The 23249-nt window shown below is 37.8% G+C and overlaps 1 protein-coding gene across 7 annotated transcripts in view; it reads left to right on the forward strand.

Annotated features, from left to right (window-relative positions):
* The window catches only part of Osbpl1a (oxysterol binding protein like 1A), a 175836-nt gene that overhangs the window by 77149 nt on the left and 75438 nt on the right, over window positions 1–23249 (forward strand). For 6 of the 7 annotated variants that reach the window (XM_090353318.1, XM_090353320.1, XM_090353319.1 and 3 more), the window contains one exon: window positions 3127–3233. In XM_090353318.1, coding sequence (XP_090209444.1) covers window positions 3127–3233 — 107 coding nt within the window. Of the gene's footprint in view, window positions 1–3126; window positions 3234–12104; window positions 12307–23249 lie in introns of those variants that run through there. The other variant, XM_090353325.1, reaches the window with a different exon arrangement.

A 23249-nucleotide genomic window follows, 5' to 3' on the forward strand; every position in this document is an offset into this window, starting at 1 on the left:
AGAGAAATAACATAGTACTTTAAGAACAACAATCACCTAAGATAAAGCTATTGTTTCCATATCCTAAAGTTCCTTTCATTTAGTCTTATCCTATATGACCTTATGTACCTAGGTTTTTGAGCTATTGTAATCCTCTGCTAGGCCAAGAGGACTTTTATTTGCTTAAATCACGTTAATATAGAAACTTTGAAAAAAAGACTAAAGGCTAATAGTTTATCTCTTTAAAAGATTAAAGGTAAATCACTTGGTATGTGTTTTTGGTAGATTTGCTAGAGAGCTTGTATATTTTTTCTTTTATACCATCATTGCCTTTCTCACCTGAAAATCTCTGCATCTTGATATGATCATGTGTACTGCTTCTAAATATTTGCAAATTATTGGTATTTGGTATTGGTACTTGATTGCCTATATTTATTGACCTTGCTTAATGTTATCAGAACATTGTTTTAAGTAAATTAAGTTATTTAAAATACAAAGAACGCTATAGATTTGTCTTTCTCCTTTACAGTTATATTTTGAAGGAGTACTTTCTTGACTGTCAAGATTTTTGTTTGATGGAGGGACAAATTAAATGATCTTAATGTGGAATTAACAAGTCAAGCTATTGAATCAAGTACATTTCTCTTTTATGAATCTAGCATTTTTCTCGTTTTTGAGTGACACATGCATTTTGTGTTTTATTCTATTTTTGTAGTACAAGGATTTGAATTCAGAGCTTTTGTACTTGTCTTACCACTTTTGTGCTTGTGCTGTTATCACTTGGACTGAGTTATCAGTCCAAGCCTTTTTTGGTTTAATTTTTTTTTTTAAGTTATGGTCCAGTTTTTGCCTGAGTTAGCCTTGAGCAGCTATTCTTATACCCCCTAGGTAGCTGGGATTGCAGGCCTATATAAACAACCACAACTTTTTCCTTGTTTTTTTTTTTTTAAATTGCATTTTATTGTAAAGGTGACATATACAGGGTTTATACTTACATAAGTAAGGTAATGAGTACATTTCTTTTTGAACAGTGTTACCCCCTCCATTTTCTCCCCTGCCATCCCAAGTTGTAAAGTTCATTTCCAACATAATGTGTTCTGAATATCACTGCATGGCCAAAGATACAGCTAGCAGGATAAAAAGAAAGTCCACAGATTGGGAGATCTTTATTCTATACATGACACCAAGGCCTCATCCTAAAGTATACTTGGAGCTCAAAAAACTACCTTCCCCCAAAACAAGTCCTTAAGGAAACAGCAGTCAATAAGTAGGCTAAAGACTTAGAGAGACTTCTCTGAAGAAGAAATAAGAATGGCTAATAGACACATGAACAAATGTTCAATACCTCTGGCCATAAAAGAAATGGAAATTAAAATAACACTGAGATTCCACCTTACCCCAGTTAGAATAGCCATTATAAAGAAAACTAACAGTTGATGCTGGCAGTAATATGGACAAAAGGGAATAGTACCACATTGTTGATGGAGATGTAAAGTTGTTTTTTTTTAATGTGTAAATGGTTTAAGACTTTAATTTTGAAGGAGCAGTTAAGAATACTACCTTTTTTCATATATTTTTTATTGTAATTAATGGAAGGGTTACATGATATTTGCCAAGATAGATGGTGCAGTAATTCCCATACATTGATACCCTTTCACATGTCTTGGTCCCCATTTCCCTCCCCCCCCACCCCTCATCTTATTTTCCCCCCTTCACTGTCCAATTTCAAATAACCAAATACAAATATATCCGATATATCAGGTAACAAAGTGAGATACTGTAACAATATGAGATAACCAAGGGACAGCAAAAGAGATGAGAGATAACATAGTACCTTAAGAACAACAATCATTATATGGCTTATGTTTCTATATCCTAGAGATCCTTTCATTTAGCGTCATACTATATGGCCTTTTGTATCAAGGTTTTGCTCTATTGCAAATCTCTGCTATGAGAGCCCAAGGTTTCTACTGATTATGACAAATGAGGGAAACCATTGAGCCTAAGTTCCTTTGAGTCTGGCTTACTTCACTTAATATGATTTTTTCTAAGTCTTTCCATTTCCTAACAAATGGGGCAATGTCATTCTTTCTGACAGCAGCATAGAATTCCATTGTGTACAAATACCACATCTTGTTGATCCATTCATCAACTGAAGGACCTCTAGGTTGGTTCCATATCTTTGCTATGGTAAATAGTGCTGCAATGAACATTGTTGTGCTGGTGGATTTAGTATGTCCTTGTTTCTGGATGGTTGGGTAAATGCCAAGTAGTGGAATTGTTGGGTCATAGGGGAGGTCTATGTTTAGTCTTTTGAGGCACTGCCATACTGCTTTCCATAGTGGTTGAACAAGTTTGCACTCCCACCAACAGTGTAGTAGTGATCCCTCCTGGCCACATCCCCTCCAGCATCTGTTGTTATTAGTTTTCTTGATCCTGGCCATTCTAACTGGAGAATACTACCTTTTCTTTGTTGTTAATTTAAGTGTGGACAAAAGGACCTGGACCTCCACAGGGGCACAGTTTTGAAAGTGAAAAGAACTACATATGTCAAAAACTAGAGAAGGTTAAATTAAATGCCACTATCAGATATGTTAGTCCTATGTCAAGTTTAGAATTTTTTCTCCCCTTTTAGCATTTTGCTTTTGAATAAGTTTATTTAAGGAGCATCAAACATCAAGAAAGGAAAAGTTAATGTCTTTAAGTAGGACTGTAAGTCTTCCTTAACTGCTTTTCTCAAACATTACAATTGTTTAATTACTACAAACTGCTTTTAGTCTTAGCTTTTTTCACTGTGGGGTGTAACTTGTTGTAGGAACAAGCTTCATCCTTTGTACTGCCTCTTGTGCCCTGATTATACTTATAAAGAAACATACTATTTATATCCTTTACTTAAAACATGAATTTAATAGATAAAAAATATTTGTGTGTCAGGCCTGGGATTATGGCTTTAAAAGAGGGTAAAATATCCTTTATGAGACTGTGAGGCCTTGAAGCTCAAACTTCTATCACATGCATGCATGCATATATAACATATATACATACATAAACAGAAAAATATAAGTAAATATAAAAGAGTAAAATGTTTTTGTGGTCTTGAAAATTCATTAAAATCCCACTCATTATATGTTTTGTTCTTATTTATAGAAATGCCTCCATCATTTCTTCAGAAAGTTGAAGTTGCCTCTGAAGCTTCTAGAGAGACTTGTGTAGCTTTGAGTGATTGCCTTAATATCTTCACTAAGCAAGAAGGGGTAGGTTGTTTTTAATTCAATTTTTAATTATGGGTGTTACATGCTTGTTCATCTAAGTCATTTTTTTTCCCAGTAGTTGAAAGTAGAAAAAAATATCAATGCGCTGGTGGCTCACACCTGTAATTCTATTCGGGAAGCTCTGATCTGTGGATTGGGGTTCAAAGCCATTCCAAGCACAAAAGTCTGTGAGACTCTTATCTTCAATTAACCAACAGAAAACCAGAAATGGCACTGTGGCTCAAGTGGTATCTACATTAGCCTTGAAGAGCTCAGGCAGCACCCAGGCCTAGAGTTCAAGCCCCCCTACTGACAAAAAAAAAACCCCAGACTTTATTTCTTGACAGAACTGAGAGGAGATGTAGTTTTATTAAGAAAGATGCCTGTGACTACAGGTATACTCACCTCTTTCAGCTTATTGATGCAGCCATATTTAGCAAGGTCATTTAACAATTTACCACTGACTTACTCAAGGTAGTTGTAACAATTCAATAGATGTGAAAACATCCTAGAAACAGAGGGCTTTATGTGATAAACATCTAATGCCTACATTTAGAAAGTAAAATATTTTTATACTTGCCTCTATATCTTGAGCTTGTTATAGGAAAACTTTGTTCATTAAGCATTTTAAGTACTTGATTCTTTTAAGACTGTTTAAAATCCTCTAGCATTTCTAGTTCTGGTGACTTGTGGACTTCCTATACTAGTGTGTTTAAATGATGGATGATTTCAGTGTTGTACATACATCTGAATAGTGTGGCAGCATTGTAGGATTTTTTTTTTTTTTTTTTTTTTTGCCAGTCCTGGGCTTGAGCTCAGGGTCTGAGCACTGTTCGTATGGTTGGCAAGCATTCTACCCCTAGGCCAAATTCCTGGCCTGTAGGATGTTTTTGTAATTAATGAATTATGCTATCACTAATTCACATGATAATTATCACATTGTGAAAACAGATCTCTCATTTAATTTTTTGGGGGCCAATCCTGGGGCTTGAACTCAGGGCCTGAGCACTGTCCTTGGACTTTCTCAAGGCTAGAGCTCTACCACTTGAGCTCAGAGCACCACTTCCAGCTTTCTTCTATGCAGGTGGTACCTAGGAATTGAACCTGAGTCTTGATGCATGATAGGCAAGCACTCTACAACTAGACCAAACTCCCAGGCTGATCTCTCATTTTTTTTTATTGGTACTAATAGATGTACTGATAACTATTTTATTCAGGGATATATGATATTAGGGCTGAATAATAGATTATAGTGAAAGTGTCATTCATACTGGTATGTGTAATTTCAAGAGAATGTACAACTGTTTTAAAGCTGCTTACAGACCATCTAGAACTAGATTTGCAAGACTACTAGCCTGAAGACTACTAAACTCATTTTTTAGCCTCTTGATCATGAGGATTAACTTCAGTAATAAGGCCAAAATGCTCTACTGTGTAACATATAGTACCTATGATTAAAAGTTAATATTATTACTGTAGGATCTTATGTAATTAAGGTGTGTAATCCCTCTTCTCTGATGGTATCCTACAACTTTTGTATCTTTATCATTGTGTTTTTGAGATGGTGCTGTCTAATCCTTATTATTTTATTAACAGTGGAATACTTGGCATTATTTTTCTTCATTTTTCAAATAAAAGTATAGAGAATGTTGTTAGGAGCAACATTGTTTGTATACAATGAAAGTATAAAAGCTTCAGAGTTGAAAGTGGGGATGCATTGTACACAAGTGAATAATGTGTATATGAACTATATAGCATACTGCATAGAGCACAGTGTTCGTTTAGCAACTGGCATTTCATATTTCCAACTGTAGGAATCTTTCTTAATACTGCCATTCTAACTGAGGTAAAATCTCAATGTTTTGATTTATATTTCTTTTATGGCCAGCGGTGTTGAGCATTTGTTTGTATGTGATTGACCATTATTACTACTACTTCTGAGAATACTCTTTAGCTCATTAGCCCATTTATTAATTGGGTTGTTGGTTTATTTTTATTGTTACTAAGGTATAGAGGGGTTACCATTTCCTAAGTGAAGTAATGAATTTCTTTCTTTTTTTGGGTAATGTCATCCCTTCTTTTGCTTTCCTCCTCTGAATTGTTTGTTTTTTGAGGGTTTAATTTTTTTTTTAATTCTTGGTGTATTCTAGATATTAGGCCATTGTCTGATACATAGCTAGCCAAAGTCTTCCATTCTATTGGCTGCCTTTTTAGTTTGTTGTCTATGTTCTTTTGCTGTGCAGAAACTTTCTAGTTTGATGCAGTCCTATTTGATTTTCTGGCTCTGTATTGACAATGTTTCAGCCTGTGCCCAGTAGCCCTAATGTTTTTCCTAGTCTTTACTATAACAGTTTCATGGTTTAAGATCTTTTCTTGATGTCTTTAGAAATCCATTTTTAATTGATGCTGATGCAAGGTGATATATAAGGATCTAGTTTGATTCCTGCATGTGGATATCTAGTTTTTCCATCACCATTTCTTGAAAAGTCTTTCTTCTAGCCTATGCTTTTGGCTTCCTTACTAGATACTAAATGGTTTATGTCTGTGGGTTTATTTCTAGTCTTCTGTTCCATTGGTCTTCAGGCCTAATAAAAAAATGCTGGTGAAGATGTAGTCAAAAGTGAACCCTCATTCATTGTTTGTAGGAATATTAAATTGTTCAACCATGATGGAAAGCAGTATAAAGGTTCCTCAAAAATTTAAATGCATTGCTGGGCACCTGTGGTTCACACAGTTCAAAGGTAAATCTGGGCAGGAAATTCTGTGAGACTCTTATTTCCAGTTAACCACCAGAAAAATGAAAGTGGCACTGTGGTTCAAAGTGGTAGAGCTCTAATTTTGAGTGAAAAAGCTCAGGGAATGTGACCAGGCTCTCTGAGTTCAAGCCCATGACTGACATTTTTTTAAGTGTGTGTGGAGAGAGAGAGACTGCATTCCTCCCCTCTTTGCTTCTTCTTTCCTCAACTCCTTTACCTCTACTCCACCCTTTCTAGTACCTGCTTCCTGGTGTTTTATTTTGCTGAACTCTCATTTTGGCATTCTAAGGATTTACACTATTTGAAATCTCCCTAGAATCTATCGTACATCAATCAATACGTTTGTATATACTTGCATGCTACTCAATGTATTTAATTATAAGTTCATAAGTTGAATCTAGCTTCACATATAAGGGTAATTATGCATCCTTTGTCTCTCTGGACTTGACTTATTTTGAAAGAAAAGTGGCATCCTGAAATTTGTCCTGCCTGCCTCCTTCCCTGCCTCCCTCCCTCACTCCCATTTTGTTAAGTATCCTCAGCTGGCCTGGAATTCACACTGATCCTACCTCAGTGTCATGAGTGCTGTGATTAAAGGCATGCAGTACCACACCCAGGTTGAAGTTTGTCTTTCACATGCCCAAGTATTACAACATTGGAATTAATAGTTTAATTGAGGTCAGCATGGCCTAATTACCTATAGTGCTGTATTTATCTGACATTATCAGTTAACATTTCTAATATCTAGAACTATTTAAGAGTAGTCATAACCTTTGAAGTCACACAGACAACTTTGGTTCCTGGCTCCAAACCTTAATCTTTATTTTTTTTCAGTCACTAAGTTTTTCAGTACTATCCTTTTTAAAAGTGGGGTAAAATGATTAAAAATTGTTTTGAAGAGTAAATGAAATCATACTAGCCAAGCACCTTTGTTGTACCTGTTATAAGATGCAGATTAGAAAGATATAAGCAACTTTCCTAAGGCAGTAAATATTCGAATTATTTTTCTTGATGTTTTTGTTGTTGTTTTTTTAGTGGTACTGAGGTTTGTACTCAGGGCTTTATATCTGCTCGGCAAGCATTCTACCACTTGAACCATCCTCACCCATTTTATTTTAGTTATTTTTCAGAGAGGATCATATGCTTTTCGTCTATAGGGCCATGGGACCTCCTACTTAAGTCTTCCATGTATCTAAGATTACATGTGCCACCCTCTGTGCTTGCTTGTAGACAGGATCTAGGCCAGGAGCATGGCCTAGTGATAGAGTGCTTGCCTAGCATACACTAAGCCCTAGATTCCATTCCTTGGTAAAACATACACAGAAAAAAGCTGGAAGTGGTGCTATGGCTCAAGTGGTAGAGTGCTGGCCTTGAGAAAGCTAAAGAACAGTGCCCAGGCTCTGAGTTCAAGCCCAGAATGGAAGGGGGAAGGAGAGGGAGAAGTGGGGAGTGGGGATAGAGAGAGAGAGAGAAAGAATCTAGCTAACATTTTGCCTTGGTTAGCCTTGGATCTCATTCCTTCTTTAATTCTATGGCTTCTGAGGAGATGAGATTGTAGGTTTGGCACACAGCACTCCTCTCTTGGCATTTATTTATGATGTAAACAATCACCTTTTTTTCCCCCACTTTGGGTAATTCAGAGGATGAAACTTAGGGCCTTATGCTTACCATGGAGCTAAACATCCTACATAACATAAAACTTTAAAATTTACAGTTGCTAGACATCTTGGATTATCTTCTTCTTCTTGTTCATAATTATTCTGTGTCAGTTTATCAGACAAATCAGAGAATAATGTGAATGGATATGTATGTTTTTTCAACTAAATGGTCTGGGTCTATTACTTTTTGAATTCTTGATTGTATCTATAGGCCTTTAAACATTCCTGATTTTTATATTAATTGTGCTTGCTCTTCTAAGTGGAATACTGAATCCTTCTGATTTACTGTTTTAATCCCTTGCTTACTAACAAGAAAACCAGAGAGTGATACTTGGTATAATTATCTACAAGAAGAATAGACTAGTTCTGGATGGAAAGCTTGAGGATTTCAGTGGGTATTGGTGTTTGTGCCTGCCTTTTCTTTGTGACTTGTTAGTGATTTTTGTTTTGAAAGGGGGTGCTCTGATACAACCCACATGAGTTAAATGCTCATTATGACTTACAGGTGAGTGAAATGAGCTTCGACTTTATTTAGACTTTATTTGTAAACAGAGCTACTTACATAGTTGAGAAAAAGTACAATATATAAAATAAGTGAAAACTTCGTTAGACTGTTTTTAGGGCAGAAACCTTGGAAATACAGTAGTACAGTATATTAATGTTTAACCTTATCTGAGAATTTCATTCAAAAGGTTAAACGCTTCTTCATGAGTTACTTCTGTATCTTTTATTTTCCCCAATATAGACAAAGGATGATTTCAAATGTGGCTAAATTGTCATGTGGAAGCCATTGCTGGTGTTTTTTTGTTCTTTGCATCATAGAACTCCCCATGGTCTTAGTCAAACCGGTTTTTCTAACTTAGGAACTATTTGAAGCTGGTTAAGCTCACTTATAAAACATTTTATACTTTGATGTTAAACTCCCTGCCTGCTGAAGAGATGTGACCTAGATATGTGAGTCAATAATGATGGTGTTGTGTGTGGTCGACTGGAAAGATCCAGACTGTAAACTGGAGCCATCTGAATTTGTACTGCTTTCCTGGATAGAACTATTAAAGGGTAGTCATTTGTGGACTCACGACTATCCAAGTCATGGTCTTGATGTTTAGCTTCCTGTACTAGAATATTTTAATTCCTCTGCTCTTATTTCCTATTATTGTACACAGTGGTCCCATAGGCCTTCGTTCCTCCAAAGCTTTCTTCTCAGAAGAGCCATAGACAACCATTGATAAGGCCACCAACTCCCTAATATACCTTCACCACTGTATCTGTTTCACTCCCTATCCTCCTTTTGTTAGAGGTTTCTGTCTTCTATTTAGCTTTTTTTTTAAAGTAACTCCTCTCTTCTCTTTAATTCTCTACTCCTTTGTAACTTTTATCTGTTTTCATACAAACCTTTCCAGTTTTTTTAATACAATGCTTTCTGTTTAATTTCCCAGCTAGTCCACTGAAATTATTTTTGCCAATATCTCCTTAGTGCTAAATCATTGGTTGCTTTTCGGTTATCTTTAAATACTTGACACTTGATTATTTCCTGTCTTTTGGATTTCTCTGGCTTCCATGGCACCTTCCTTCCTCCTCTCTATCTTTTATAGTTTCTCAGTTCCTTGCACAGTCATCTTCTTGGGCATACTTTCTTCTGCCTGTGCCTTAAATATCAGCATCCCCTAGGTTTCTGTAGTAGACCTTTTCTTAGACCTTATCTCCCTAGATAATCTCACACTTTTGTGAACTAGAAATATTATTTACATCTCTCCTTCCAGTGAACCAGTATAGCCAGCTGCTTTTTGCAAAATATATTGTTATATCAGAAGGATTTCAAAAGCAATGTTTTTTTCTGAAATCAGATAAGATCAGGCAGTTTTCTTTCATGGTTCCCCCACCCCCTTTGGATTATCCCCTGTTGTCACTGGTTTTGATTTTAGTATCCTGTGTCTTCTATATACATTTATCTGATTTGAGGAAGGGAAGGAGAATAAGAAGATGGTGAGACAGGGGCCAGGAGTTTGGCCTAGTGATAGAATGCTGGCCTAGCATGCACAAAGACCCAGATTTGATTCCTTGGTACCACTAAATAGAAAAAAGCCAGAGGTGGTACTATGGCTCAAGTGGTAGAGCTCTAGCGTTGAGAAAGTCCAAGGATAGTCCTTAGGCCCTGAGTACAAGCCAAGCCCCAGTACTGGCAAAAAAACAAACAAACAAACAAACAACAAAAAAAAGTGAGCCAATGCAACAGTGAAATGAACTTTACAACTTAGGAGGGTTGAGGGAGGGAAAGTGGGAGAAGATGAGGAAGGGGGACACTTTGAAAAGAGATGTACTCATTTATGTAAATATTCTGAATATCATCTTTACAATAAACAACTACTGGCTGGTAAGTAACTCAAGCTGTGATCATAGCGGTTGTCTTTGGTTACCCTTTATAATATATATATATATGTAATATATATATTATAAGCGATCATCTAACCTTTTATCAATTCCTTTCTATCTGGTGTCCTATATCTCAGTTGCTTATGTATCTTTACTTCACTTCCCACTGCCCCCCCCATCCCAGTAGACACATTCTTAATTGGTGTTCCTCAGGATAAAGTTCCCTGGATTACACTGACAAAGACTGCCGCCACTTCCCAATTCCAGGCTCCACCCTTAAAAACTAGGTTAGGTGTTCCTTCTGTTGTTCCAGGAGTTATTTGTTATCTTAACATTGGTCGTGTTGTATCCATATATGTTCACTAAACAAGAGCTCCTTAAGGAAATAACTATCTTATTTTTTAATTTTATTATTATTATTATTTATTTATTTGCCAGTCCTGGGCTTAAGCTCAGGGCCTGAGCACTGTCCTTCGATTTTTTCTCAAGGCTAGAACTCTACCACCACCTCTGGCTTTTTTCTATGTGGTGGTACCAAGGAATCAAATCCCAGTCTTCCTGCATGCTAGGCAAGCACTCTACCACTAGGCCAAACTCATGGCCCTGTATCTTATTTTTTGTAACATAGTTCTTGGCTTATAGTAGGTTGTTAATAAATACTTGAGTGAATGAATAATGAATGTACAAAGGAAAGAACACAAACCTTGGAATTAGACTAATCTCAATCTAAACTCAGGGACTTCAACCTAGAGCAAATTAAAATATGTTCAGGAATGCAATTTCTAAGTCTGAAAGTGAGAACACAAATCAGTGTCTGTACAATGTCAGACAAGTTTTAGATGTCCTGTAAATCGCCTTGTAAAGCAAAATCTTGTTTTTGCTGTATTGTCAGTTCTGCTTCTATAAACTGAATTCATTTTTCAGTTTGGGGGCCTAGAGAAAGATACTGTGGCAGGGGCTTTCCTTTGGAGATAAATGTGATTTTTCCAAGCATAAGAATGCTTAGTTATCAGTTTAGAATGGGGGTAGGAGGGGAAACAAAGTGCCTTTTCAAAGACACAGAGAAACCTCAAATTTCACAGACATTCCACATTTCCCCAGTATGCCTTGAATGTCTTGCATGAATTTTACATTTGTAGTGTAAATCTCACTGCCACTGATTGTAAAGTACTTTAGTAACTTGATATTCAGTTTATTATTTGAGATTCATCAAGATAAGAAAACAGATTTTTGAAGTTTTTTGAAAGGTTTAAACAACTTTATATTCGAACAATCCTAGCTTTAAAACAGACAAAAAACCTTAAGCATTATAGTTAACTAGAAGTCTCATTAACTTGACTTGATTATATATCTCTTATTTACATATTTATATTTTATACACTATTTATTTGTTGGGGTTTCCTTACCTTGGAGTCCTGTGTACCCTCCAAGCCTGGCTGTTACAGGAAATCATTTCTTTCACTTAAATAGGGCAAACACTGTTGTTTGCCTTTACTGCTTAAATAGCCTGTAACTAGGATATAAAATAAATCGGTAAAAACTGATCCATAGTGATCTCTTCAGTGAAGAATTTAGTGTTGCAGGCAAGGTTGAAGAGAAGCTGACTCCTTTGCTTTCTCGGGTTTCCTGAGGGGTGAGTTGCCCTTTAAAAGTTATCAGGCCTGGAGTCTCTAGGACAGAGTTGAGCACTGGGCTAACGCCAGGACCTTGCCGAGCCAAAAGCAAGTAGCATTAGCTTGCTTTCCTCGGAGAATTCCGGCTCAGTTCCCTGGGCTCAGCTCTGCTCCCTCTTCTCTCCAGGCTGGGGTTGGATCTCCCCGCCCGCCTGCGCCCTGGGGTCCATCCCTACCGTCAGGGAAGGGAGTCGGGAGTATAGAACGACTGTGGCTGCCGGGTAGAGCCACTGGCTGCTGCTGCAGGCCACAGCATTCCGCTCCCGGCTGCACTGCACTCTGCTAGCAGAGCCCCCCGGAGGGTGGCTGTGCAGCTGCAGGTGGAGACAGGCTCTGCACGGACCTCTGCGGCCAGGGCCAGGGCGCGGCTGGAGTCGGCCGGGCAATCGACCTCCTCCGGATCTCCCAGAGGGAGGCGGGCACTGCTGCCTTGCTGGAGCCGGGGGCGGGCTCCAAAGGTGACTTTAGGAGACCTTGTGCCGCCCTGGGTCTAACCTCCTGGATCGGCCTGGCTGAAGGGGAGGACAAGGAGGAACAGGCCGAACACGTTGGTATTGGAGCTTACAGAGGAATAAGGAGTGGAGCGCTTCTGCCAGGGGCTTCACACCCTGCCCAGGTAGGTAGGTAGGTAGGTAGGTAGGTAGGGGTGTGTGTGTGTGTGTGTGTGTGTGTGTGTGTGTGTGTGTGTGTGTGTGTGTGTGTGTGTGTGTGTGTGTGTGTGTGTGTGTGTGTGTGTGTGTGTGTGTGTGTGTGTGTGTGTGTGTGTGTGTGTGTGTGTGTGTGTGTGTGTGTGTGTGTGTGTGTGTGTGTGTGTGTGTGTGTGTGTGTGTGTGTGTGTGTGTGTGTGTGTGTCCGTCTCCTTTGGCTTTGTGAGACAGCCTCAGGAGCGGCTGAGGACAGAGGGGGAATGGGGGAGAGGGAGAGGGGGAGGGGGCTGACCAGATGTGAATCTATCCACGAATAGTTGGACGGGTATGCTGAATCCAATGTGGCCATAGGTGCTTGGGGAGGGGTGTGCCAGGGAAAGACCCAGCTCCCTGTTTCCACTTTGCTGTCTCCCTGCTGGGTATAGTTTGTATAGTTTTGCTTTGGGTTCCAGGAAGAGTCCCAGGGGAAATTCCTATTGACTGATTTTTTTTTTCTTTCCGCTAAATATTAGTATTAGGTCAATTGGAGCTGGAATGGGAGGAGTAAGAGAGCAAAAGACATTATTGTCCTAAATAACCTTCCAGGTTACTGATTATTTGAGTGCTTCTGCACTTGCTGACATTGAGATGAACTTAGCACGACTGAAATATGAAAAATTGCAGGTGGAAAAGCATGACTGGACCGGGAAATAATAATGTATGTGTGTTGTGGGGGGGCTTCCAACTTTCATGTTTTCATTAAGTGTTTTTGATTACTCATAGGCTTTCTTTGTAGCCTAAGCCAGTGGGGAATCACATTTCCCTAGCATTCAGAGCATGTGGCTGGTTGTTTCATGTTTTTAGTTATGCTGGTGATTGTTATTGTTGTTTTGTTTTCCTTCTGGATTTAAAGGGAGGATGTTCAGGAGAGAAGGATGGCCCTGATAGAGATTTTCAGAGTATTACAGTTATGAAAAGTTTAATTTTTTTTTTTAAATTAAGGCATTTCATTGGGAAGTCTTGGCATTGTATGTGCAGGAAGCTTTCTCAAAGAAGGAAAATACTTGGAGTTGATGTGCAGGCTAGAGTATCAGGATCTAAATATAAAGTTTGATTTCTTTTTGATACAAGGTTAATCTCTCTTCCACATAATGTTTGATATTAGCACTGAAGCCAATGACTTGGCACGTTGTCTAGATTTGTTAGATATTTAATCTGAACTGGATTGTCAGAGGAGTCAGCCACTGTCCAGCCTATTTTTCCTAGACTGGAATTTAAACTTGTATCAGTGTGAATGTAGTTGCTGGGCTTTGGTTTCCTCTTCAGAAATTATTAAACATTTATAATATATGCACATATATAATTTTTATTTTGGTAGTGGTAAAAGTGATTCCTGTCACTTACCTACAGTTGTGCCTCTTGAAGAATATGGGAAAATAAAAAAGCTTAAGATTTTTCCATACTAAAAGCAAATGTTTTCATGTTCAGAATAGTTTATACAGTACACACATACTTTTAAGAATTAAGTAAAGCAGAACAATCATGCAACATCATAGTCTAAGCTGCATGTTTTATTTTAAAAGGTTTTGATTAATATTTCTGTCATCACCATTTACCTATATCTGATTCAAGGATTCTTTTTTTTTTTTCTGATTCAAGGATTCTAAGAAAATTTTAATTGCTTTAAAAAGTAGTTTAGAAGCCCCAGGAGTGTGGCCTAGTGGTAGAATGCTTGCCTAGCATGCACGAAGACCCAGGTTCGATTTGTTGATACCATATAAATAGAAAAAGCCGGAAGTGGCACTGTGACCCAAGTGGTAGAGCACTAGCCTTAAGAAAGCCCAAGGACATTGTTCAGGCCCTGAGTACAAACCCTAGGACTGGAAAATAAAAAGAAAAAAAAGTAGAGTATTTGCTTCCTTTAGTTTAATGTATATTAAACATTTCACTAACTTGATTTAAAAGCTAGAAATCTGCTACACATTAAATTTTGAAAGACTAGGTCATACATTATATACAAAGAAAATGAAGTTTAAGCTATTTATTTTGGTAACTTTGGGGCATTTTTCTGCAAAATATAAGGTCTTTAGTAGCATGATATATATATGTGTGTGTGTGTGTGTGTGTGTGTGTGTGTGTGTCTGTGTGTGTGTGTGTGTATGTGTATGTGTATATATGTGAGGCTTGTTATGTGTAATATGAGCTAAGATCTATTCGGTTACTTTTTCTATCTTACAGTGGTTCACACCAACCTTCATGAAGTTATGTTTTGTTTCCTACTAGTATGTAGTTTAATGTCAGGCTTATAACTGTTAAGTTTTCAATAAATTGTATAGTCAGGCTTAATTTTTCTTGCACTTTAATTTCAGATATAACCTCTCTACATTGTTACAGTGGTTCATTGCAGATTTGACACTTAATACTTGGTCTTGTTTTTTTTTCCCCTTGATTAATTCAATAGATATTTACAGAATGTCTACTTTGACAGACCCATCTGTTTTTCAAAAGCATGGTGTTTGCTCTAGGAGCCAGATGACTAAATAAATTCTTGTAGAAGGTACAACCCAAAAGCAACAGAAGGATGCAATTCATATCTTAAGACTGGAGATGGTGGAGAGGTTAAATCTAAATGGATAGAAGCAGGGTCTTTTGCAGGACTTTAAAAATTGTTCTTAAAGTATTTAAAATTTAGCCTAGGCAGTTAAAAATCACTGAAAGGGGGCTGGGAGTTTGGCCTAGTGGTAGAGTGCTTGTCTAGCATGCAGGAAGACCTGGTTTCAATTCCTCAGTACCACATACATAGAAAAAAAAAGCTGGAAGTGATGCTGAGGCTCAAGTGGTTAGAGATCTAGCCTTGAGAAAGTCCAAGGACAGTGCTTAGGCCCAGAGCTCAAGCCCAGGACTGGCAATAAATAAATAAATAAATAAATAAATAAATAAATAAATAAATAAATAAATAAAATCACTGAAAGGTTTTAATCTAGAGAACTTTAATCAGATTTGCTCATTAAGAAAATGATTATAGGAGAAGCCTGAAAGCAGGACAACTAGGTATAGGAATTCAGGGGAGATTATTTACCCTCAATCAAGTCAGTCATTGAGAGAAAAGGAAAAGTAAGTAGAGAACTACTACTTCCAAAATGAGCTATAGATAGGAGCTGATAGTATATTGAAGGTAGAGTTATAGCTGACTCTCAGCTTCCTGGCATAAATCATCGCTAGAAGGTGACTATGGTAAGGAATACTTAGAATGTAAGAAGATGGGTTTTCTGTTCCAGAGGTTGACTTGTGTTTACTTGTCTGGAAAATTTGGGAACCATTAGTATAGTGAGTCACCTAAATAAAAGTGGTAATCACAGGTCAAAGAGTGAATAATGCCAGGTAGGAAGAAGTATAGTTTGGAAAAGACTGAGACAAAGAGTGACTACTGATACTTGAAAGACAAGTGTAAATGAGAAAGGATGCCAGCAAAAAACATGGAAAAATAGCAAGGAGGCAGGAGAAGCCTTAGAATGAGGAAGGCAAAGGGGAGCTGACCATGCCATGAAATGCAGATGGGAACTGTGTCTTAGAGCCAGATGATCACTGGAGTCTTTGATAAGTTTTAGACTTACGGCCTAGGAAGATGTGTGATTGCAGTGAGTAGAGGAGGACGTGTGAGTGAGGAAGTAGAAATACTCAAAGTACACTGGTTCAGTCTCTGTGAACTTTCATAATCTATAATTACAGTTTTGTTCTCTTCCAATCCTTAGTTTTCTTAGTTCTTCCTTGTTTATTTACTGGCAAGGATAATGTTGAGATGATGATAACCCAGATTTATGCCTGATTTTTAAAAGATATGTATATTTGTTTTGCTGGAAATGGAACGCTACTATGTCTTTGAGCCAGGCACATTGAGCTACATCCTTACCCCACCTACTCCAAAAGACACATTTTTATTTTTTACTGATTCACTGTTTGGAATGACATTTTAAAACTACTGTTTACCAGATTTTCACTGTTTGGAATGACATTTAAAACTACTATTTACCAGATTAATGATCATTCTCTCTCTTTCTTTTTGGCTTGTCATGGGGCTTGAAGTCAGCGCTGAAACACTGTTCCTGACCTTCTTTTGCTCAAGGCTAGTACTCTGCCACTTGAGCCACAGCTCCACTTCCAGATTTTTCTGTTTATTTGGTATCCTGTGCATGCTAGGCAAGACTTTCCCACTAAGCCACATTACCAGTCCTAATGATCATTCTTACATTGTATTGTTTTAAATAATGAAAGTGTTGGATTTTACCAAATGGTCTATATGCCTTTATTAAGAGGATTATGTTTTTCTAATAAGCTATTGTTACAAAAGCCTCTTTTGGTCATGTTATATTCAAATACTCTGAATTGAATTTCTTTTGGATATTTGTATCTCTGTTTATAAGTGGGATTGGCTTGTAATTTCTCTTTTTATTCTGTTTTCATTTGAGATTCCATGTCAAGGTTATACTGACCTCATAAAGTAAATTTGATAGTATCTTCTCTTTTGCTGTTCTCTGGAAGAACCTCTATAAAATTGAAATGATCTGTTCCTTGGAAACTTGCTAGAACTTTTTTTTTTTTTTTTTTTTTTTTTTGCTAGTCCTGAGCTTGGGCTCAGGGCTTGAGCACTGTCCTTGGACTTTCTCAAGGCTAGGAGTCTACCACTTGAGCCTCAGCACCACTTCTGGCTTTTTGCTATGTATGTGGTACCAAGGAATTGAACCCGGTCTTCGTGCATGCTAGGCAAGCACTCTACCACTAGGCCAAACTCCCGGCCAACTTTTCTTTTTTTTAATAAACCATCGTAGTTAAAAAAAACAATAACTAATGCTTATGAGACTATTTCAGGCTTTTTTCCCCTTTCTTCCTTTCTTTCCCAATACTGGGGCTTTAACTCAGGACCTCAAACTTACTTAGCTTGTTTGCTTATACCTGGCACTCCCAACTTTTGGCTAGTTTAATTAAGAGGTAGATTCTTGTGGACTTCTGCTCTGACTGGTTTTGAACCACATCTTCTGGGTCTGAGCTTCCTTTGTTGCTAGGTTTATAAGCATAACCACTAGCACCTGGTTCCTTTTTTGTGTGGGGGGGCAGTTTTGGCAAACTGAGGATTATAAAATAATTATAGAAGTCCATAGCGGTCTTTTATTTACATATGTGTACATGTGCACGCACATTGTGTGTATATATGTATGTGTGTGCTATATATGTGTACACTGGTACCAGGGATTAAACTCAGGGCCGGGGCACTGTCCTTTACCCTCTTCTGATCAAATGCTAATGCTCTACCACTTGAGCTATGCTTCCCTTAACTTTTCCTTGGTTAATTGGAGATGAGAGTCTCATGGACCTTCCTACCTGGGCTGGCTTTGAACTACAGTCCTCAGATATCAGCATTCTACTTAGATTAAGTTTTTAAGTTTGAGCCACTGGTATTTGATTTGGATCTATGATTTCATATTGAATTTCTCCTTTTTCCCATTGGATATCTCCGAATATCTTTTTCTCCCTTGAAATGAATGCTTGACCCTGTCAAATAAGTCTTATTAGGATATTGTATATGGTTTAAAGAACTACCTGTAAATCTTGATTAAATTACTCTTTTTTTGGTCAGTTGTGGGATTTGAACTCATGGCCTGGGCACTGTCTCTGAGCCTTTTCTCTCAATGCTTAGCAAGCTACCATATTTTTTTTTGCCAGTTCTGGGCCTTGAACTCAGGGCCTAAGCACTGTCTTTAGACTTTCTCAAGGCTAGAGCTCTATCACTTGAGTCATAGCACCATTTCTGGCTTTTTCTGTGTATATGTGGTGCCAAAGAATCAAACCCGGGTCTTTGTGTATGCTAGACAAGCAGTCTACCACTAGGCCAAACTCCCGCCCCCCCCCCTTTATTTTTATTTATTTATTTTTTGCCAGACCTGGGGCTCAGGGCTGAGCACTGTTCTTGGGCTTTCTCAAGGCCAGAGCTCTACCACTTGAGCCTCAACACCACTTCTAGCTTTTTTCTATATATGCGGTTCCAAGGAATCAAACCTGGGTCTTTGTGCATGCTAGACAAGCATTCTACCACTAGGCCAAACTCTCAGCCCCACACTCTACCACTTTTAGCTACAGCACCACTTCCAGTTTTCTGGTTGGAGGTAAGAGTTTAACAGACTTTGTCTGGGCTGGCTTTGAACTGCAGGCAGTCCTCATATCTCGGCTTCCTTAAGTAGCTAGGATTATGGACATAAGCCACAAGCACTTGGCCTCAAATCTTAAGTTTTTATGTCAATTTTTTGGCAGTAATTATCTTTATGCCTCTGAATTCATTTTCCTTTACCATTTCTTCTTTTTTTTTTTTTTTGCCAGTCCTGGGCTTGGGCTCAGGGCTTGAGCAGTGTCCTTGGACTTTCTCAAGGCTAGCACTCTACCACTTGAGCCTCAGCACCACTTCTGGCTTTTTGCTATGTATGTGGGGTACCGAGGAATCAAACCCCAGTCTTCATGCATGCTAGGCAAGCACTCTACCACTAGGCCAAACTTCCGGCACCCCTTCCTTTACCATTTCTACATTTATTTCTGTCCTTGGAAAGATAGATGAATTCTAAGTTACGTGTATCTAAATATTTTCTTTCTAGATTTTAAGTTAGCTATTTTGTAACTTAGAAAATAGGTCAGTGTGACTCTATTCATTACTGTATATGCTATAATATTTTTTATATTTCATCTTGAAGGACCAAACTTGCAAATGTTTACAGTCTGAGTACTACTACCCTGTTGAGACTTAAATAAACTTAACATTTGTATGGAATGTCTTTCAGTTACACACCTCTTTTTATTTGTATTATACTGCATTCTCTTTTCTTTTTTCCTCACTTCACATTTTTTCTATTTCTTGGTAGTCTGAGTAATGAAAGAAGAATGATTATTTTCTTGTTCCTTCATGGAATTGTGTGTGTGTGTGTGCGCATGCGTGCGCGTGCATACATGTGCATGTGTGTGTGTGCACACTGGTAATGGTAATTGAGCCCATGATTCATACTTACCAGTACTCTGCTACTTGGGCCAGCCTACCATTTCCCCTTTTCCTCATATTTACCTCCTCCTAGTTTTTAATCTTACTGTATTTTCAATCAGCTGCTCAACATACTCTGTCATACTCTCATAGCCTTGATATCAGCATCAAAGAGTCAAGTCAGGATGATCTGTGTCTTATTTTTCTCTAAATCTCAGAGGTTTACCATTATTGTATACTATGAGGTGTTGGTTATTTTTTACACAATCCAACATGTTGAAATCCTGAGAGACAGCATGAAAGACAGAAAATGTACCAGCCACTCTTAAGCATGTGTTTCAGTAGTCAAGATTCTATTCTTGGTCTTTAACTCTGGGCAAGCTTTATTTCAAAGGTCATAGTCCTCCTGTGCAACACAGGAGTTTTGTTTGGTCTTGGGGTTTGAACTCAGGGCATGGTGCTTGCTTAGTGTACTCACTGTACCTCATGAATTATTCTGCAAGCCCCCTTTTCACATTATATTATTATTATTATTAATAATAATTATTTGCTAGTCCTGGGGCTTGAACTCAGGGCCTGAGCACTGTCCTTGGACTTTTTCCTCAAGGCTAGAGCTCTACCACTTGAGCACCACTTCTAGCTTTTTTTCTGTGTATAGGGTACCGAGGATTCAAACCCAGGTCTTTGTGCATACTAGGCGAGCACTCTACCAGTAGGCCACACTCCTGGCTCCTTTTTCCGCATTATTTTTAAAACAAGGTATTATTTTATACATGTGCTGGCCAAAATGCGATCCTCTTATTCGTGCCACTCTTTGTCATTTAGATGGCAGGTATATGCCTTATACCTAACACTTGGTTAAAATGGAGTTTTGTGTGAATTTTTATATCCAGGCCTGCTGAAATCCATGATCTGTAGTTCTCTGCCTCCCAAGTACTTAGTATTTATGAGACACAAAGGAGATAAAGGTAAATAAATACTCTGGTTTTATATTAAGGCAGTATTTGTATGTATGCTGTATTATTCAGAATGAGAATGGAATGATTTGTAGCATAGTGTTTTGAATGAAAAGAACCCTAATGGGAAGCAGTAGGTGGTTATAGGAATGACAGCAAGCATGAGATTTGTGCTCAGTGGTTGAATGAGAAACGTCCCCAGGCAGAAGGGAGCTTAGACTCTCCAGGCTTCAGACATATATACACAGGGTAGCTCCCAGCTGTTCTTCAGTTTACCGAGTTAGTATTGGCTACATTCTCCACACTGGGCTTTTTTTGAGCTTCTTTTCTCTGAGAAATCAAAATTTAACTTTTAATAATGTTCTTATAGTGGAGATTTTATTGTTATTCTGTGTTCTAAAATAGTTGAATTAGAAGTGATATTTTTAAGTACAACTTTTAGTGGAACTATGATTTAATTTTTAATATTTTATTTTTGTGTGTATGTATATATTAAGGAATTGTTTCAAATGTTAGAGTTACAGCCTCTAGTCTGGATTTTCAAGTCTTTATTTGGGAAAGATGCCAATATAGGGCATATATAAAAATAGAAACACCCTCTCATCAACTGAAGCAATTCCACAGACCATAGTTTGAAAATCGTGAATCTACTCTTTGTCTTACAAAGAAGGATATTAGGGTCTGGTCCCAGGATTATTTACTTGCCCAAACTTATATAGGTAGGAGGACAAAACAGAGCTAGCCTCTACCTTTATTGCAAAAGAACATCCCAACTGTAACAAGCATGGTTTGAATTGGGAAAAGGTCATCCATTAGATAGGACAGTCTACCTGTTATTGAAAGCTGATTTGGCTGTTAATTTAAGCTAGTTTCCCAACTAGACAAAAAAAAAATACTAAGTTTAGAAATAAGATTAACAGATGGCTTAGAATACTGACATATGAACAGATTTTGCATAGAATACTTAGCTTTCAAAATCTTCAGAGGAAATTTCTGTCCATTGTTTGTGAGATTGGTAAAAGCTTCATTTTTCTTTTTTCTTTCTTTTTCTTCTTTTTTTTTTTTTGACACTCTTGGGGCTTGAACTCAGGTCCTGGGCACTGTCCTTGGACACTTTTTGCTCAAGGCTAGCACCATGCCACTTCTGACTTTTTCTGAGTATGTGGTACCAAGGAATGGAACCCAGGGCTTCGTGCATGCTAGGTGCTTCGTGCATGCTAGGTGATCACTCTACCACTAGGCTACACTCCCAGCCCAAAAGTTTCATTTTGAAAGGATATAAAATATCCATTTTTCTACTTACTCAAAATGTTTTGCATTGCTGATGCTTCTAGACTAGACTGTGTTTCCCAAAACTGGCTTCAACTGAGTTGTAAGTTGGAGTTACACCCTTGTTTTCTGCTGAGGAGGCATTTAAAAAGTTGGTTTAATGACATGATCTATGATTATTCTCCTACATATATTAACCTAGATGAGAAATTAGAGCTCAAAGTAAGGAGGGATTTTGTTTTCCCTAAAGAACTGTACTTTGTATGCTTTTTTTCCTTGTAGACAATTTAAAGGGCATAATTGATTATATTTCTCTTTCTGTTTCAGCCTTAAGAGAATTGAGAGCCATATTTGAGGCATGTCCACATTGGCCCTATCATTTAGGGGCCCTACCTACCTCAATACCATATTGGAAATTCTTGAATATTTTCATAGCCTCATAGTTTGGCAATCACTGGATTCCAATTACAGCATTCTCTCATGAATTAGTTACTGTGTCCCAGAGTACAATTATGTATGATGATTATATTTTTGGACTTTACTACAAACAGTAGTAAGTAAATAGGCTATTAGACACACATTTTTACTTTATACTATGGTTCTGTTTTTGTCAAGAACATATGACTTTCAGGGAAACAGGAATGGAAGGAAGTAGGGTGTACAAATGTAGTCTTTTTATTCTGCGTATACATTTTGTAAAAACTGAACTGTGTAACTTGAGGATAGGGACAGGAGAGGGAATATGGGGTAGAACAAAGGAAGGGGTGACACTGACCAAAAAGAATTGTACCTCACTTGAGGAATTATAACCGCTTTGAGTTGCCACTTAATAATAACAATATATATTTTGTGTGGAACATGCATGCCAGTACTTGCCTGCTTCAACTCCAGGCCTGTTTTTACTTAGATTTTTTTTTTCTCATGGTTGGCACTCTATCACTTGAGCTATGCCTCCAGCTCTCAGTTTTTGCTGGCTAATTAAAGACAAGTGTCTCACATATTTGGCTGCCCCAACTGGCCTTGATCCTCAGGATTCATCTTCCCAAATATCTATGATTATAGGTATGAGCCATTATATGTATGTAAAAATACATATATTTTGACATGAATTTATTATCAAAAAATTCAGTTGAAGCGTGGCTGAGGCTACACCTCATTGTACCCTTTTTCAGTTAGCTGAAAAATTATGGACTGGAACGGTTTTTAGAATTTTCCTAGATTTCAGACTTGAATTAAAATTATATCTTTCTTTTTTTTATATCTTTCATTACTATTTTTTGGTCATTCGTGGGGCTTGCTGTGTCCTGAGAACAGTTGCCTCCTGTTCCACAAAATCTTGGGAACTCATTTCTGTTTTAGACCTTTTGCTGTTCCTCTACCTGCTTTGTTCTCTCCCCTTCACCAGCCTTTGTTCAAGTGCTGCTTTGTCAGTGCCTCCTCTGTGACTCCTCCTATCTCCCAGGACTCCTTTTCCCCTTAGTTCATTTGTTTTTATCTTTGTTTTCCACTATCTAGTACTCTAAATATCCCATAGATCTACCTACTTTCTTTTCCCATGGTGGATATAAGTATTTTGAGTGCAGGGATGATCAAATGTTTTATGTACTAGGAATTCCCTGGCATCTGGAATATCTGGCATAGTGTGGGTGGTTGGTATATGTTTCCTAGGTAAAGAGCAAATGCAATGAATGAG

This window comes from Megascapheus bottae, chromosome 19, assembly GCF_031878675.1.
Source record: "Megascapheus bottae isolate mThoBot1 chromosome 19, mThoBot2.hap1, whole genome shotgun sequence".
NCBI lineage: Eukaryota > Metazoa > Chordata > Mammalia > Rodentia > Geomyidae > Megascapheus > Megascapheus bottae.